At 35.0% G+C, this 18,912-nt stretch overlaps 1 protein-coding gene across 14 annotated transcripts in view; it reads left to right on the forward strand.

Annotated features, from left to right (window-relative positions):
* HERC4 (HECT and RLD domain containing E3 ubiquitin protein ligase 4) overlaps positions 1 to 18,912 on the forward strand; it is a 127,422-nt gene that overhangs the window by 63,325 nt on the left and 45,185 nt on the right. For 10 of the 14 annotated variants that reach the window (XR_015157114.1, XR_015157115.1, XM_086382768.1 and 7 more), the window contains 7 exons: positions 1,992 to 2,152; positions 14,550 to 14,626; positions 14,879 to 15,003; positions 15,867 to 15,926; positions 16,048 to 16,159; positions 16,922 to 17,111; positions 18,566 to 18,738. Coding sequence is in view for 8 of the 14 variants with exons in the window: in XM_086382768.1 (XP_086238894.1) it covers positions 1,992 to 2,152; positions 14,550 to 14,626; positions 14,879 to 15,003; positions 15,867 to 15,926; positions 16,048 to 16,159; positions 16,922 to 17,111; positions 18,566 to 18,738 (898 nt within the window). In the remaining 6 variants the exon portion in view is untranslated. The remainder of the gene's footprint in view (positions 1 to 1,991; positions 2,153 to 14,549; positions 14,627 to 14,878; positions 15,004 to 15,866; positions 15,927 to 16,047; positions 16,160 to 16,921; positions 17,112 to 18,565; positions 18,739 to 18,912) is intronic. The other 4 variants (XR_015157116.1, XR_015157118.1, XR_015157117.1 and 1 more) reach the window with 1 other exon arrangement.

The following is an 18,912-nucleotide window of genomic DNA, read 5'->3' on the forward strand; positions in this document are numbered from 1 at the left end:
GACAGGCTAGATAACTTGAAAACTCTGGAATCAAAAGGTCCTTTTAAGTAAATAGCATAGATTAGTTTGCAAGGAATTAAAGAGAATTCCACTGGGCAAAACCAAGGAAATCTGAAAATAATACCTGTTAGTTTGAACTGACTCTGGAGCTACTCTGAAAAAATTTGCCAATCTGGGTAATGTATTAATTAGCTTATTTTGCTTGACAAACCACCCCCAAATTACTGACATAATTACCTATTTAGCTAGTAATTCTGTGGCTTAGTGATTTGCGCTGGGCTTCGTTGGGCAGTTCTCATCTTAGGTGAACTCAGTTGATCAGTTGATGGTCTGGATAGGGGCTGGGTAGTCTGTGGGGTCTTTAGCTGGGTCGGCTTATCTCTGCTCCAGATTGTATATTATCCTTCAAGCTAACCTTAAGTATGCTCATAGTAGTATAGCAGGGTTCCAAAAGAGAGAGGAAAGAATGCAAAGCCACCTGTTAGGCTTAGGGTCACCTCATGCACTGTCATTTCTGCTTCATTCTGTTCAAAGCACGCCATAGGCCAGAGACCAGTTTTAAGACATGGAGAAATAGATTCCTCATCTTGATGGGAACCCCTACAAAAGTCATGTTGCAAGGGTAATGGGTATAGGGAATGGAATAACTTCAGCAGTTTTTATAAGCAATATACCACAGATGGCAAGGGAATTTGGAATAGGAAGTAGGACCGAAGAAGTGGTATAGGTGGTAGTGAGGCCTGCGAAACCATCTCCTCCCAGTAAAGCCACCTCATGGGATGAGTCCACAGTAAAATATTCTCTTGCTAGTTTAAGGAAACTTTTCTGGCCTTGGCTTAGTCTCTTGTTTGAATCTTCCCTCAGAATTTATAACCACAAGACTGTCCTAAAGTAGGCTTGGGATTTATCAGAATAGTCCTGAATTGATGTATACGTATTATGTTTTACAATGTATTAAGGGTTTTAAATGAAGTAACTGTCTGCATGATTTGAAAAGAAGAACTAGAAATGGGATAAAACATAGTCATTAAATTTTTAAATTCAGTGGATAATGGAAACAGCAGGTTGGACATACTGCTAAAGAGTAAAGTAATAATATGGAAAACAAATCTAGGGAAATTAGTCACAAGGGATATGGATATTTAGGAGAAGTTAGAAGACTGTTAGAGTGTTGGGAAGATAAAACATTTGTCTAATATTATCAAGAAGAACATTGAATACATGGGAGAGAGACAGTATTTACAGAAATAACATAAGAATTTGCCAGACTTGATTGAATCCATGAAACTTTGAGGAACACAACACTTGAGCTGGATGATCACCTTAGCCCATTCCTAAATATATGGTGATGAAGCATCAGAGGGAGTTGGACAGATTCAGGATTAGTGGGTTTTCGCTAGCTTCAGTTTTGTAATTTCTTAGGTTTGTAATTTGTTTGCTTCCACTCTGGTACCTCTAGAGAAATCTGAGTGTGTATACATAAGAATCAGTTTCTTTTGAAGAAAGGAAACATTGTCTTACCATACGTTTTTATATGTACCAGTCTTCTGCCCAGTTCTTACCCTAAAGCTTTTGAGTGATATCCACATGGTGTAGGCCTTTAGAGACTACAGCTTTAAGCCAGAACCTGAGTGAGAAGGTGGTTGGCTGATTTCCTTGGACAGCAGTTAGATGCTGCCTCTAGAGCTGAATCATATAGTGTAAGAGATATCAGTACAGAGCTGGGCCTTTTTAAATTTGGACATTTGTGGGAATTTTCTGGACCATGCTTAAGCAGTCTACCTGTGTGGTACAGAATTCATTCAGTATAGAATAAGGCTATTAATAAAAATTTGTACAGAAAACTTGAAAACTCTAATGGTCTTATTAACTTATTTTTGAAGAGAAAAATTATACCAGTAATATTCACCATGCTTTTCTAAATGTAAATTATTTTTATATTTACATGAAAGGTAACATTAAGTCTGAGGTTTTCTGTCATTTTACTCTAGGCAGCACACTTCTGCTTTTGTTCCTTCATCAGGACGAATTTATTCTTTTGGACTTGGTGGTAATGGACAGCTAGGAACTGGTTCAACAAGCAACAGGAAAAGTCCTTTCACTGTGAAAGGAAATTGGTTTCCTTATAATGGGCAGTGTCCACCAGATTTTGGTAAGTTCTTTTATATTAAAGCTTTGCAGCACATGCTAAAACTGTTGTTAAAATGTTGCTCTTAAGAGGTGAACTTTTCTACATTTGAAATGAAAGAATTCCAAGATGCATTGTTAGGAAAAATAGCAAGGTACAGAATACTATATACTGTGGTTTAGTTTATTTATATTTGCTTGTATATGCATAAGGAAACACAAGATAAATAAAATAATGAAAGTGGTTTCAGAGGGTGGAAACCGAATGGTGATTAGAAACCAGTGGGAGGGAAATATTTTTAGTTTTTTATTTTGATTATGGTAAAATACACTTCACAAAGTTTATGAACTTAACCATTTTTAAAGCACTCAGTTCAGTATTGTTAAGTACATTTACATCGTTGTGCAGCTACCTCCAGAGCTCATTGCATCTTGCAAAACTAAAACTCCTTGTTCATTAAACAACAGTTCTCCATTCACTCTTCCCACTAGCTGGCAGTCATTCTGCATTCTGTCTTTCAGAATTTGACTTGACTCATTACCTCATAATGCTTCCCAGGTAGCTCACATGTTAAAGAATCTGCCTACAATGCAGGAGACCTGGTTTGATTCCTGGGTTGGGAGGATCCCCTGGAGAAGGGAGTGGCAACCCACTCCAGTATTCTTGCCTGGAGAATCCCATGGACAGAGGAGCCTGGCAGCCTATAGTCCATGGGGTCACAAAGACTTGGACAATACTGAGCAACTAACACTTTAAATTTCACCTCATAAGTGGAATCATGCAGTATTTGCCTTTTTGTGATTGGCCTATTTTATCAACTTACCATTAATGTCCTTAAAGTTCCTCCGTGTCACAGCATGAATGTTAATAGTAAGGTTATTAACAGCATGTGTGTATAGACTACATTTTGTTTATCTACTAATTGCTGATGGACATTGGGATTGTTTCTACCTTTCGACAGCTGTGAATAGCGCTATAAACATGGGCATATAAATCTCTCTTTAAGATGCTTCTTTCAGTTCTTTTGGGTATATGCGAGAAACAATTACTTTAACAGTCTTGGGTATATATGAGACTTTAACATATATAACCTTGTCTATTTCTCTGAAATTTGAACATATGTATATATTACTTATTCAAAATATTAAACTTTAAAATTTGCTTTTATATCCCACTGTGTTAGACAAATGTATAATTTATATTGTTACTCTTTCAATAGATCTGAATATCTTTTCATTGATATTAATTTACTACTAAAAAATTTGAAGTACTCAAATGCTGTTTTCTCATTCACTTCTTTGACAAGCTGCAACCAAAATGTACTTTTTAAAATACTTTCTTTACCATCCTGAACTGTACCTCAGAATTGTTTTTTATCTATCTTATCTATACTTGATTTTCTTTGGGATTTTTCTCTGAGCTGTGGGACTTGAGACTATTTAGTGATGAACCTGCCATGAAGATTGACATTTGAAAGATCCAAAACTTTTTAATATGAATTACCTTTGAAGATTTTTTTTTGTAGCTGAAAGGTTATCTCAGTTATATTCTTATTTAACAAAGGTCAGAATATGATACTGTTTTTTTCTTCTTTTTGTTTGATTTTGTGTTAGAATATGGCTTTACTTTCTTCCAGTCATTCTTTGGTTTGTAACCTGCATTTATTTTAATAGTATCGTTCTTTTTCTTATGTCCTTAGGAACATGTTGGTGTTTCATCATATCAGTTTCTTCCAAAAGGCACTGTTAATAACCTAAAAAAGAGATTTTGTCATTTAAAGCAGCATGGGTATTGTAAGGAATCATGTATTTCTGTTCATAAAGTTCAGTCACCTAGAGGTGCATTTTGTTGCCTTTAAAACTGCATACTTTGAGATTATTTGTATTAAAGTGGGAAAGGAAATAGAATTCTAAAGGTAGTCATTATTGCTGCTGTTTAGTCTCATTACTCACAGTAGCCAAAAGGTATAAACAATTCATTTGTCCATCAACAGATGAATAGATAGATAAATATGGAATATGCATGTAATTGAGTATTACTCATATAGAGGAATAAGATTTTGGTACATGCCACAGCATGGAAGAACCTTTAAAACATTATTATGCTAAGTGAAAGAATCCTGACACAAAAGGACAAATATTGTATGATCCCTCTTATATGAGGTACCTAGAACACATTTATAGAGAATGAGAGAACCGTGGTTACCAGGTGCTTGAGAGAGGGGAGAATGAGGACTTCTTTAATGGGTACAAAGTTTTTGTTTGGGATGATAAAGTATTCTGGAGATGAATAATGATAATGGTTGCATAACACTGTGAATTTACTTAATGCCAGAAATTAACACTTTAAAGTGCTTAAAACAGTAAAATTTTCTACTGTGTGTATTTTACCACAATTTTATGGCTGATAATTACTTTGTACTGTACTAAAACTGTGTAGGATAGAAACTAATTAAATGTGAATTTTATTTACTCAGCCCCTCTAGAAGATAACTCTGTTGTCCCTACCATAAATCACATTTTTAGCATAAACTATCTGATATGGTCTCAAGGCCACAGGTAAACAAATACACTCTTAATAGGATATGCCCAAGACTTTGAGACTCTCTCCTTGGAACTGGGCAAAGGGTAAACCTTTCTTTAGAATGTGTATGCTAGGGCGGCTGTGCTTGAGCAGTATGAATTTATTGATTTCACAGTGCTCACGGCTTGAAGTTCAAGATCAGGGTGTTGGCAGTGTTGCTTCCTTCTGAGGGCTGTAAGAGTTCCATGTGTCTCTTAGCTTTTGGTGGTTTGCTGGCAGTCTTTGATATTCCTTGGCTAGTAGTCTCTGCCTTCATTCTCTCTGTGTGCTTATGTGTGTCCAAATTTTGCCCTTTTATAAGGACACCAGTCATTTTGTATTGGTGGACCACCCTACTCAAATATGACTTCAGTTTAAGTAATTACATTTGCAGTGACCCTATTTCTGAATAAGGTCACTTTCTGAAGCCTCTGGGAGTTAGGACTTCAAACATAAGAATTTGTGGAGAACACAGTTCTTTCCATGACAATGTCCCAGACCTGACAAAGTAATCTTTTACTGGGCCTGAAGCATCATAAGCATTGGCTCCATAAGTAAAGCCAACTTTATTCCTTAAAATGACTTGTATCTGATTCAATAGCCATCATTCTCAAATATGACATTTCAGGTAAGCCTTTGGTTATATAATTGATTGTTCAACCAGTTATGAAAGAAGTACAAACTAGTGAAAAGGGGAACATACTCTTACTGAACCCACGCAGACAGCAACATTACTATCAAAAGAAGGAAACCTAGTATGTTTGAATTCTCATTGAATTTTGGGGATCAGCAAGAATCAGATACAATTTTTTAGTTGACGTACTATATTTTATTTCAGGTATATATTACAGATGATCGCCACAGTAACTGTAGTTAAACATCTATCACCATAGTTACATTTTTTTTTCTTGTTATGAAACTAAGATTTACTCTCTACCGAGTTTAAAATATGACTGGAAATTTGTACCTTTTGAGCCCCAGTCAGAGGTGGCTGGGGATAGGGGCAGACACAATGGATAAAGGGGCTCAAAAGATGCAAATTTCCAGTCATATTTGAAACTTGCTAAGAGAATAAATTTTAACAGTTTCATAATAGTTTTGTAACTGGTGATAAATGTTAACTAGACTTACTGTGGTGATCGTTTGCAGTATATACAACCACTAATCTGTTCTCTGTACCTATGAGCTTGTTTTCAGTTGGTGGTGGTTTGTTTTTTAGATGCCATGTGTAAGCAGTGTTTATTTTTTATTTTTCTGACTTATTTCGCTTAGCATAATACCCTTTGGAATCATTTGTGTTGTCACAAATGGCAATATTTCCCTTTTTATGGCTAATATTCCATTGCATGTATATGGCTGTGTATATATTATTTGTGTGTGTATGAGATGTATACACATCTCATATTTTCTTTATCCATTCATCCATCACTGGAAACGTAGGTTGTTTCCATATTTTGGCTATTGTAAAATGAACATGGTGATACATACATCTTTTCAAATTGGTGTTTTTGTTTTACCCAGAAGTAGAATTTCTGGATCATATGGTAGTTCTATTTTTAATTTCTTGAAGAACCTCCATACTGTTTCCATAGTGGCTGTACCAATTAACTTTCCCACTAGCAGTACATGAGGCTTTCCTTTTCTCCACATCTTCACTAACATTTGTTGTTTCTTGTCTTTTGGATAATAGCCAATCTAACAGGTTGATATTTTGGTGTGATTTGCGTTTCCCTGATGATTAATGATGCTGAGTATCTTTTCATTTGCCTGTTGACCTTCTGTATGCCTTCTTTGGAAGAATGTCAGTTCAGGTCTTCTGCCTATTTTTTTTTTTTAACCAGGCTGTTTGTTTTCTTAATGTTGAATAATATGAACTGTTTATGTATTTTGACTATTAACTCCTTATTGGCCATATCATTTGCAAATGTTTCTGCCATCTAATAGGTCTTTTTGTTATGTCAGTGGTTTCCCTTGCTGTGCAAAAGCTTTTAAGTCTAATTAAGTCCCATTTATTTTCACTTTTGTTTCCTTGCCTTAGGAGACAGATCCAAAAAATGTTGCTGTGATTTATGTCTAAGAGTGATCTGCCTGTTCTCTTCTAGTTTTATGGTTTCTGATCTTAATGTTTTGGTCTTTAATCCATGATGATGATTCCCTTTGCTCTGTAGAAATTTTTTAGTTTTGTATGCAGTCCTATTGCTTATTTTTGCTTTTGATACGTTTACTTTTTGGTCAAATTCAAACAGTCATCCTCAAGACTGATGTCAAGGAGCTTGCTGCCTGTGTTTTCTTCTAAGAGTTTTCTGGTTTAGGTCATACATTCGAATCTTTAGTGTTTTGAGGTGGTTTTTGTGTGTGGTATAAGATAGTGGTTCAGTTTCATTCTTTTGCATGTGGCTGTCCAATTTCCCCAGCACTATTCGTTGAAAAGACTGTCCTTCTCCATTGTGTGGGGCTTCCCAGGTGGCGCTAGCAGTAAAGAACCCACCTGGCAATGCAGGAGACATAAAGAGATGTGGGTTTGATCCCTGGGTAGGGAAGATCCCCTGGAGGAGGGCCTGGCAACCCACTCCAGTATTCTTGCCTGGAGAATTCCATGGACAGAGGAGCCTGATATGCACACATGGGGTGTCAGAAGAGTCAGGTATGACTGAAGTGACTTAGCATGCCCTATTATGTATTCTTGGCTCCTTTATCTTAAATAAACTGCTCATATGCGCTTTGGTTTATTTCTGGGCTGTCTATTCTGTTCCAGTGATCCATGTCTTATTATTAATGCCAATACCATACCATTTTGATTATTGTAGTGTTGTAATATAGTTCAACCCTGCCCTCACTCTTTGTTGTCTCTCAAACCTTTGTTAATGTCCAGGAAGTCTGTCCTATTTTTAGTGGCTCCCAGTTGAGTATATGCTGAGACCTGTCAGTTTCTCAAAGGGGAAAGTTTCAAGTACCTAGATTCAGGCTGATTGGATGCCAGACTCTTAGGCAGCATCTTTTAAGTAAACAAATATATATCATCCTGTGGGACCGCAAGTGAAAGTCACAGTGGCTGGCAGAACCAGGCAACCTAGAGATGTTTCCTGGGCAGCAGCTGTGTAAATCAGGGCCCCATTAAAGGTACAGGCTTCCTTTGCAGGAGAGTCTAGCAACTTAAAGCAAGATAGAAGGAAAGTGTAGAGATGGCATCCACCAGCTTCTATTCCCAGAGATCACCTCAGTAGGTTGCTAAAGCTCCAGGACAAGCTTGAAGGCCTTTTCACAGAAAACTGGGGTATGTTTCCACTGGCTGTTCATGCTGTGCTAGCCAGCCAAGAACTGTTTCTCCAGTTGTTAAAATCCCATGGGATCCAGGATACAAACCCAGCTGTCCACCAGAACCAGGCAATGAAGGGGAATCATTAAGTGATAGCCACAATGGGATTACCAGATGGGAATACAAGCTCCCCTGTGGAAGATACAGATGCTCTGGAGTGTAGTAGAGGGACAGCATATAGATAAGGCTCTACTTCTGAGATTTCTGAGAAAATTACAGTAGGCCTTTAGATATGGATTTAATTAGAAGCCTTCCTCCTAGCCCAAAGCTGTATTAGGTAAACTAATACACCTTTTTTATAAAAATATTGGACACCTTCGTCTGTTGCTTCTTGCTGTGCCCTGGGGTGGTAGTCAGTTAAGAAGTCTTTCTCCATTGATTATAGTCTTGTGGGACCCTAGAGCCATAAGCCTACTGGACCCCCAGAGTTGGGTGATCTAGAGGTGTTCGCTAGATGGCTGCTGCAAAAATCAGGGCACTAAGTGAGGATATAAGCTCCTTTCTGGGAAATACTGGCAAGCTGAAGTGAGCAGAGAAACTTTTTTAACATTTCATTTCAGCCTACCAAAGCAGAGTTTACAAAATTGATGTGAATTAGATTACTTTAGAAGAAGGAGAAATGACTCTCTGTAAGGGAGATCCAGAAAACAGAAAATTAAAATGAAGTTAAACATTATAGATCTTGGATTGTCAGTTTTGTAAAGTGGCTTATCAGCTTAAAAAGAATATATGAGAAATCCTACTGTAGTCCACTGGTGTATTCTGAAAGTTCTCTAAGCCATGTCTCCTCAGAAACCTGTGCCCAGGTGTCTGCTTGACATATAAATGATTTAAAATACCAGGTACAGTCCTTTTCACAGGACTCTGAGATTATCCTTATTTGTCGATAGTACAGACTCTGGCCTGTAGCTTATAGAAAAGCTTTCAGACAAGCGTGAGAGTAAAACAAAAACTATTCAGTAGATGACAGTGGCTTAGAATAACTGTTGCTTATTTATTACTGGTAATTGTCAAGTGGAAGGAATGATGAGGATCCATAATAAGAATAAATTTAACAGGGAAATTTGTGTCTGTTGTATCTGTGACAGAGCACATTACAGGCATATTTTGGAGATACTGCCGTTTGATTCCAGAACACCTCTATTAAGTGAGTCAGATAAATATTTTGGTTTCTTGGTACATATAAAAGTTATGTTTACATTATCCTGTAGTCTATTAAATGTACTGTAGCATTAGTTCTTTAAAAAATATATGTATCTTAATTCAAAATATTTTATTACTAAAAAATGCTAACCATTGTCTGATAATAAAAATCATTAATTTGTAAATGCCACAATATCTGTAAAGCACAGTAAAGTGAGTTATGCCTGTATTCCAAAAAGGTTTTTAAACAAGAATGTTTCTAATGATGATGATTAAGCCTGTTTACAAAGAAGTCAGTGATTGTTACATCTGATTTATAAAGATGAATAAATATGACTTTTTATAGACGAAGAAAGCCTTGAGTTACAACATGATAAGCCTGAGACCTGATGCCAGAAATAACACCAAGAGGATCAAGTAAAGAGACTCAGTAAATCAGGGGTCGAGTTTAGACATCTATATTTTTGTAGAACCCGGCTTGAAAATCACTGGCCTAGAAGATAGGTGTAAATAAAAATGAAAGTTCGGTACTAAGTGAAGGTAGAACTGATGCCACTTACCACTGGAACTTTCATAAATACAGGAAAACTTGACAAAACTATTCATGAGTTTTGAATACTGTTTCCCCAAAGCAGTGACATTACTGAATCTCCATGGACTTCTCATAAGGCAAACACTTTTTGCAATTTATTAATTGATGAAATTTTTATATTATGTTTACCATGTAAATTAGAAAAATTTATAATAATTGCATTTTGAAATATTTTTATTAGTTTAGAGAAGTAAACATTTTATATTTAAATTTACCATATAAATTTAACCTTCTGATTTGACAGCTCTTCCCATGCAACTCTTAACAATAGTAACACATCAAATCAGCGTAATTATTTCTAGCATCTCTTTTTATATGTTGAAATGGCAGATCTCTGTGATTCTCCATAGCCTCTCTGGGAAATCTCAAAGGAATTTTCACTAACACATATAAAGTATCTGGAAGTTCTGTTTTTCTATGTTTAGGATCTGATTTGGTGAAGTGTGTTAGGTTGCTAAGACTGCCAAAATACCACAGACTGGGTGGCTTAAACAGCAGAAATTGATTTTCTCAGTTTTGGAAGCCAGAAGTCTACGATTACCCTGTCAGCAGGTGTGGTTTCTTCTGAAACCTCTCTCCTTGGCTTGCAAACGGCTACCTTCTTACTGTATGATTGTGTGTTTGTGTGTATGTATTTTGCTGGCGTTTCTTCTTGTTCTTATAAAGGCAGCAGGATTGTTGGGTTAGGACACCTTCCTAACAGTCTCATTTTTCTTTAATCACCTTTCTAAAGGCGCCGTCTCCGAATGCAGCCATATTCTGAGGTACTGGGGCTCAGAGCTTCAACATATGAATTTGAGCAGGGGACACAGTTCAGCCCATAACAGGAAGACAGAAATCAAAAAAGTTGTGAGAGAAGATAGGAACACTTTATTAAAAGATGTAACCTTTGATGCTTGAGAAATAATACCTAGTTACCTGTTTTACTGAAGTGAGATTAAAACATTTCAAAATAAATGTAAATGGTAATGTGATTGAAAAGATCTTTAGCTTATTCATAAGTGAGGAGTCTTGATTCTTTTTTTCCCCTTAAATAATGAAAGGCAATAAAATTGATACGTAGTATAGAAAGTTTTTCTAGTAAGATGCAGAATTTTTGCGCTTTGGCAGATTACACAAAAGTAAAGAACAACATATAGGTGAAGGCACGGGAGCACACCCTTAAAATTGAAGTGGACTTTGCTAAGATTTTAACATACTGAAAACCTTTTTCACAGTCAAGTATAAACCGAGGCAGATGAAATTCACTTAGCATGCTGTGTCTTCAGTTATACTCTTCCATGTTGTGGACAAGCTGATAGTTTTTCAAGGGCAAGTGGTATTATCTCAGAGGGTCCCTGAGGTTAAAATGACTTTCATATTAGTACTAAATGTTGTCTGTGTTAATATGCAGTGCTTTTGTTCTTGTTCATTTTCAAATAAATCAATGAGTATTTTTTAAATCTCTTAATTTCAGTTCTGGTATGGTATGTATTAGTGCTTTTAAGCTCTTTGGGATTCTGAATAAGTCCTAAGAGTGCAAAGGGATTCAGAGATCATCAAAAGCTACTTTTCCTTGTAAATCAAAGGCACATAGATAGTTGTATCTCTGTCAGTATTGCTCCTAAATAGTATGCTTTACAGAATTGTAAATAGCTCAGATACACCTTTTAGGTAGCTATGTTTCCGAAAAGGGCCCTAAACAAGACTCAGTAAATGGGGAAGGAAGTTCAGGAGAGCCTATTTCAGAGTCTTCTCAGTTTTTCCTGACAATGTATTTTGTAGGGAGTAAGGAGAAGGTGAACTAGCCCTCCTAAATATGACAATGTATATATAAAACTGTAACAGTTAAATCAGATTATTGGTAAAACAGACATTCAGATTATTATAGTTTAAGGGAAATCGTGGGGAGGGAGAGGAGGATCCATGTATTGGCATTGTATATAGGTTTTGTTCCAGGTTCAAACTGCAGTTGATTGGCAGTTGCTCTTGGAGGTATAGGAAGGACCTTATGAAGTGGAAGTTATGAGAAAGGCTTAGAGAACACTTGGGGTGGAGAGGAGTGCTAAAGTTGTTGAGGGTTGTATGTTATAGGTAGAAGAGGTATAGTGTCTCTTTATAACTTTAAAACGAGGGCATCACTAATAAATATGTGGAGAAGGGGTAAGAATTACTCAACACATGAGAATTGGTAGCAAAATGTCAGTTTAGATCCTAAACTAACAATATATTCTAAAGGAAATTATAGATGGATTAAAGTTAAATATAAAAAGGTTCTTAAGATAATTCTGTAATTTGAGGCTGGGAAAAACCTTTCTTAGCATTATGGCAATGAAACACGTCATAAAGAATAAAACAAATACATTTGATTTAATGGAAAAAGAAATCTGAGTTGAAATTAAATAATTATTTAGGAAAAATGTTTGTAACAGATAAAACCTGAGGTAGTTGCCAAAGTACTCATACATATTGGTGTGAAAAATAGTAAGATACCTAGTAAATAGGACAAACATTTAGACGTGTAATAGATAAAGGTAGTTAATGGAAATTCCCAGTGAGGAAATCCAGGTTACTAAGAAACATGTAAAAATTATAATCAAAGAGAAATGCAAATTCAAAAGGCCAAGCAATAGTAAATAAGTGGAAAAGAACAAGCATTAATCTTTCCTATTACAGGGCAATGTGGTGGATAAGGGGACGCTAATGGTCCAACCATAAGATGAGGAAGTAATATTAGTGTATCATTTTTCAGCCCACAATGAATTAATGGTCTGTGGGTGTCAGTGGTTACTAACATCACAAAAAGGAACACAGCCATACATTATGTGCTTCCTGATGAAGAATAGCCCTGTCCACTACCATGTAATAATTTTGTCAGAATAATTGAGTAATTAATCTAATGAAATCCTCTCTAGATCCAACTATTAATTTACAGAAATATACGGAAGACTGAGGAAAATACTAGGAGAATCCTCAAGGATATAATCACCAAAATCCAATCTGCAGGAAGCTGCGTAGGACAAATGATTAGGTTCCACAGACGTTTTTAGAGTTGTAATTAAAAGAAAATTAAGGAAAATAATTTTTGGTGACCTATTCACAGCCCCCAGAAACCTATTCATGTACTATAGTTTATCCATTTACTTGATGATTATTTAAAGAGGGCAGAATCACCTTTTAGAAACAAATGAATAACATCCTGCTCAGTGTTTTGAAGAAAGTACATGACTTCATGTGGACTTGGGAAGATGATGTAGAGAAAGATTTTAAGTTGAATGATTGGTTTATTTAATATTTTAAATTTACCCTTTTAATTTGTTCTTTAAAATATTTGGCCTTAGAACATTCTTGTTGTGGAAAATTTGGTCATTAATATTCTGATCTCTGAAGCTCTTATTATTGGTATTTTCTAAGCTAGGTAATTTTTATATATTAAACATTTACTCAGTGTTTTTACAAATAAAACATTGTGGTTAATAGTAGGGAATGATCCAGATATGATCCCTTCCTTAAGAATTTGTAATTCTGTAGCAGTGATGGTCACAAATAATACAGGTGAAGAATTAGTCTAGTCAGCTGAAGAGTGGAGGGTCAGGAGTAGGAACACAGAAATGGATTATGTTTGGAAATAACTAGACTTAAGTTGGGCTTCCCTGGTGGCTCAATGGTAAAGAACCCACCTGCAAGTGTAGGAGACCAGGAAACGTGGGTTCAATCCCTTGGTTGGGGAGATTCCCCTGGAGGAGGAAATGGCAACTCACTCCAGTATTCTTGTCTGGGAAATCCTATGGAAAGAGGAGCCTGGTGGTCTGCGATCCATAGGGTTGCATAAGAGTTGGACATGACTTAGAGACCAAACAACAACAGCAACAAAGCCTTAAGTTACATACATTGTGATGCTATAGTGTTTTGGCATGTGATACTTATAAATACTAGTCTAGTGGTATTTTTGTTAATACTATAGATAGTTTTTCCATTTTGAGATGAAGAGAAAGAGGAAGAGGCTTTAAGTGTCTTTTTGAAAAGGGACTTTATTGTTTCTTCTTTTATTTCTACTAAATTTGTTTATTAATATTTATATTTTTGGACCTGATTTGGATGTTATTGATAGTTTCTAATAAAGAGCTGTGTGTGTCACTTTACTTTTGTATAGCTTTGTTGAGAGAGAAAATAATTTTGCATTACTCAAGATATAACATACACTGATACTTGTTTCTTGTTTGTTTTCATTCTTTTTAAAATGAATGTTCCTTTTTTTTTTTTGGCCACGTCCCACACAGCTTGCAGGATCTTAGTTACCCAATCAGGGATTGAACTCTGGGCCACAGCAATGAGAATGCTGAGTCCTGACCACACCAGGGAATTCCCCAAAATGAATATTCTTACTTTTTATTTTCTTCTGAGCTATCTTTTATACCTTTGATTCAGTTTTTACACCATCATCAGTTTAAAATATACTGAGATAATAAAGATCTAGATTAAAAAATGTCATTGTTTGACATGCAGATCAAAAAGAAGACTATATAACAGAAACCAATAAAACATTATAAAGCAATTTATCCTCCAATTGAAAAAACAAACCAAAACAAAACTTAGAAACGTAAAAAAGCAACCAAAAAGCTTAGCAAATGCTGGAAGTGCTTGTGGGGTCATTTAATGTTCCATTAACTTGGTTGGTCAACATTCTGAGTCATTTTGTGTCATTGAGCCCAGGATTGGGAGGTCTCATTAAGTTAGAGATTAAGAGAAAGTCCAGTAGCATATTTGATGCTATAAAAAAATATATATATATAAATCTTGAATTTTTAAATATTTTATTTTAATTACAGATTCTGAAGAATATTTCTGCGTGAAAAGAATTTTCTCAGGTGGAGATCAAAGCTTTTCACATTATTCTAATCCCCAGGTAATAGAAATCATATGAATAATTAATAAGATCAGATAATTTCATATTAGTATTCTTTATATGTTACAAAGTATGGCCTTAATTTTGTTCTTCAAGTCTACAAATATTTTCAGATCTATTTGACAGGTTTTTGTTTTCAGTTTGTTTTTCCAGTTTTGTTTTCAGGTGTTTAGTAGAGATTAACTTCCAGATGGAGAATGCTTTGTATATAATCCTCTTCCCTCAAACTCATCTACTTATTTTAAACTTTAGAACTGTGGGCCACCAGATGACTTTAGATATCCTGATCCTTCGAAGCAGATCTGGACTGTGAATGAAGCTCTAATTCAAAAATGGCTCAGCTACCCCTCTGGAAGATTTCCTGTAGAGATAGCCAAGTAAGAAAAATGTTTTGTCTACACAAAGACAAAATCTCTCAACTCCTTGGTAGAGGAACCTGTACTTAGAAGTTTTTATTTAAATAAATATTTCATTAAATATCATTTACTGAATGGTTTATATACAGAAGTTTAAATGTCTGGAATTTCTATAATAGTGGATATTTTAGGAGATCTCATTTAAAATTGTTATATATTTTAAATATATAAAAATATACATATAAGAATATGCAGTTCTTAAAATATTAAATATAGCCACTTTAGAGATTGGGTTTGCAAAAAAGTTCCTTCTGGCTTTATATTGGTCACTTTCTTTTAACATCTGTGTTCCTGGAAGAATTGAGTATTACTTCCTTCTTGAAAATTTTGCGTGCAGATGGACTTGTTTAGTACTTTAAATTTTTGTTGTTGTTGTTGTTGAAGGTGGTGTAGGTATTTGGGATGAGGGATTATAGCTGATCAGCTGTTTTTTAGTTCTAGATTATGTTCCCAAATTGAAGTTTTTCTTAACAGCCTGAAGAGTAGTCTTCAGAAAAATAACTTTGCAGATTAGATTTACCACTGTGTGGAATTAAGAAAGTTAAATATGCATGTTTTTATAAAAAAATTTTTTTTTAGGAACATCAGATTTATTTGGTGAATCTGAGGATGATAGTAATGTTCAAGAGAGTCTAGGGTGAACAGTAATACCTCTGTCAAGGTTTACTTAATCTGTAGTAATTTATAGAATTCTGATTTATTCTGAATGTTGATTGGAGGAATGCTCTGTAGCATTAAATATTAGTTTAACTTTAATTTTTATTAAAAAATGAAGGTAAACATTTCACATTTTGTGATTTGGAGATTTTAAAATTTCTTTTTAGTGAAATTGATGGAACATTTTCTTCATCTGGTTGTCTAAATGGAAGTTTTTTAGCTGTTAGGTAAGTGACAGTTCTTTGTTATACTAAATTTTTGAATTTATTATATTAAATAATAATGTCATTAAATAAATGAAATGAATTTAAAGTTTATCATTTTTTTCCTCTCTTTTTTTATCAATAGCAATGATGATCACTATAGAACGGGCACTAGATTTTCAGGGGTTGACATGAATGCTGCTAGACTTTTATTCCACAAACTTATACAACCTGATCATCCTCAGATAGCTCAGCAGGTTTGTTTTTAAAGTATTTTGTATTTGTATTATGTTCCCTGTTGAGTTTTTTATTCCATGTTATTCTAAAGCTTTGTTGCCTAATTAACTTTATAGTTTCATATACTTTATTATGATGCCTTTGTATAAATTAATGTAAGAATTTAAATCAGGTATTATTTTAAACTGTTTGTAATTTAGCTGTCAGACGTCTTTAAATCTTTCCAGATGTTCAGAGCAGACCCTTAATTATTTAACATTACCATGTTGGTTAAGTCTACATAGCTGTTGATGCAGAGAGTTTAAATTGAGATTTATACGTAAGATTTTTAAAATTCTCTTACAAATAGCATTGAAACATGTATATTACCATATGTGAAATAGATGACCAGTCCAAGGTCAATGCATGAAACAGGACTGTCAAAGCCAGTGCACTGGGATAACCAGAGGGATGGGAGGAGGGTTCAGGATGGGGGGACACATGTACACCCGTGGCTGATTCATGTCAATGTATGGTAAAAATCACCAAAATATTGTAAAGTAATTAGTCTCCAATTAAAATAAATTAATTAATTAAAAGGAAAAGATTCTCTTATATTGCGTAGTCATTAATTTTCATTGTGCTCCAGAGTACATTCATTGATGCATCATAAGATGGTTTCTTTTCTTTTTTTCCCCCCTTCACCATTTAATGTTTCCTGTGGTATAAGATTTTCTTTTTCTGTTTTTTTGACTATGCATTCATTTTAAATGAAGTAGATTTTACTTTTTGTCAAAATGTAGGTGGCAGCTAGCTTGGAAAAGAATCTTATTCCTAAACTGACTAGCTCCTTACCTGATGTTGAAGCATTGAGATTTTATCTTACTCTACCAGAATGTCCCCTGATGAGCGATTCCAACAATTTCACCACAATAGCAATTCCCTTTGGTACAGCTCTTGTGAACTTAGAAAAGGCACCGCTGAAAGTACTTGGTAAGAACTTTAATACTTTTTTCTTTTGTAACCTTTTTTCTTTAAGTGAAAATGCTCGTTAGGTTCTTACTTTTTTGCTGTTTGAAATTTTGCTATGCTGAATTATTTTGACATTGTCTCAGGGAAAGGTAAACCTGTTTTTCAATTCATTACTTTTTGCTAGTCATCTGATGCTAGTTGTTAGAGTTGTTGGAGGCAAAGAATGTTAAATATTAAAATTTTAATCAAACACAACAGTGGAGACAATATCAGGAAAGATAAAAACTGTTTTTCATATTTCTCTAAATGGCAACCCACTCCAGTATTCTTGCCTGGAGAACCCCATGGACAGAGGAGCCTGGTGGGCTACAGACCATGGGGTTGCAAAGAGTCAGACATGACTGAGCGACTGAACAGAAACTTCCAGAGTGATCTTATTGTTAAAGAGTAAAGGAAAGGGAACAGTTAAAACTGAACAAACCTGGGTATTAAATCCCCCTTGAACTTTATTAGCCCTTTGCCTTGTTTGCTAATTTTCTGATGTCTCTCTATGTGAGATTCCAGTCTTCATTTGATCTTATTCCTCTGGGTTTTTGGCATAAACTTTTCTCGCTTTGATTTTTCTAATTGTATAGATTTCATTTCTATCTGTTGGCTGTTGTAGTTTGCCTGCTACATTTAGTAGCAGTGCTTTCCTCCTTCCTAATTTAGTATTTGTTAGATATGTCAGTCTGAGATACATAAGAGTAATAAAATCAGTACAAGAAGTTTTAGGCTGAGAGTGAGCAGAGGAAGCAACAAGCAGTGGGTAGAATGCTGGAATCTGAGGGAATGAGCCAGTGAGTGGTTAGAAGAGTGAAGCAGGGACTCACAAGTGTATTGTTGCCATGTTGTCTGAAGTTTTCCGGTTCCTTTCTGTCTCCTGCACAAGACTGTCATATTTGTAGTTAATAGCTATAAATAGTGAACATGGGGAACGACAGACATGGTATACTTTACATTATTCAGTTTCTGTATTTGATATTTAGGAGTACCTTGCATTCAGGTGGTGCTTCACATTTCCACTTTAAGTTAAAGGTAAAAGTTGGAGAGATCTATAAATATCGGAGCAATACAGTTTTTTAGTGTTTTTAAAAATTAAACCTCCTAATTTATGAAGCACTTGGAAACACCTGGTTTAATATGAGGGATAGTGGTTAAGTTTTTAATATAGCTTAGCAAACCAAGAGTGTAAATTCAATAGACATTTTTTACTTTATTTTTGCTTTTGAGAGCTTTTAGAACCGTATTCTTTAACTTGAATGTGGAGTAGTGTCTATCAACCCTAGAAATGTTACATAAAATATCATATTACATGTATCTTCTTGAGATTTTCAAAGGGTTAAGAGCCACTGCTTTAGGAAAAATCAGTATGATTTTGAAAATTGTGACTTTTTAAATTTTATTTTATTTGTGTGTTCACCCTTTAATAACAGAAAACTGGTGGTCAGTACTTGAACCTCCGCTATTCCTCAAGATTGTAGAACTTTTTAAGGAGGTTGTGGTACATCTTTTGAAACTCTACAAGATCGGCATTCCCCCTTCTGAGAGAAGAATTTTCAACAGTTTTCTTCATACTGCATTAAAGGTTTTAGAAATATTACATAGGGTATGTCCAGTAGTTCATTTGTTTTCCTCTTCCCCCATTGCCACTAACAGATTGTTGATGTTTATTTTAACATGACTATATTACAGAATTAGATTAGCATAAAAGATATTATAGGAATTTGGAGAAGTTATCTAAATTTTCCTTTCAAAGAAAGAATATATATTTAGAGCTTTG

The sequence above is a fragment of the Bos grunniens genome, chromosome 28, assembly GCF_055505025.1.
Source record: "Bos grunniens cultivar Pamir isolate PY7600 chromosome 28, Bosgru_T2T1.0, whole genome shotgun sequence".
NCBI classification, from domain to species: domain Eukaryota; kingdom Metazoa; phylum Chordata; class Mammalia; order Artiodactyla; family Bovidae; genus Bos; species Bos grunniens.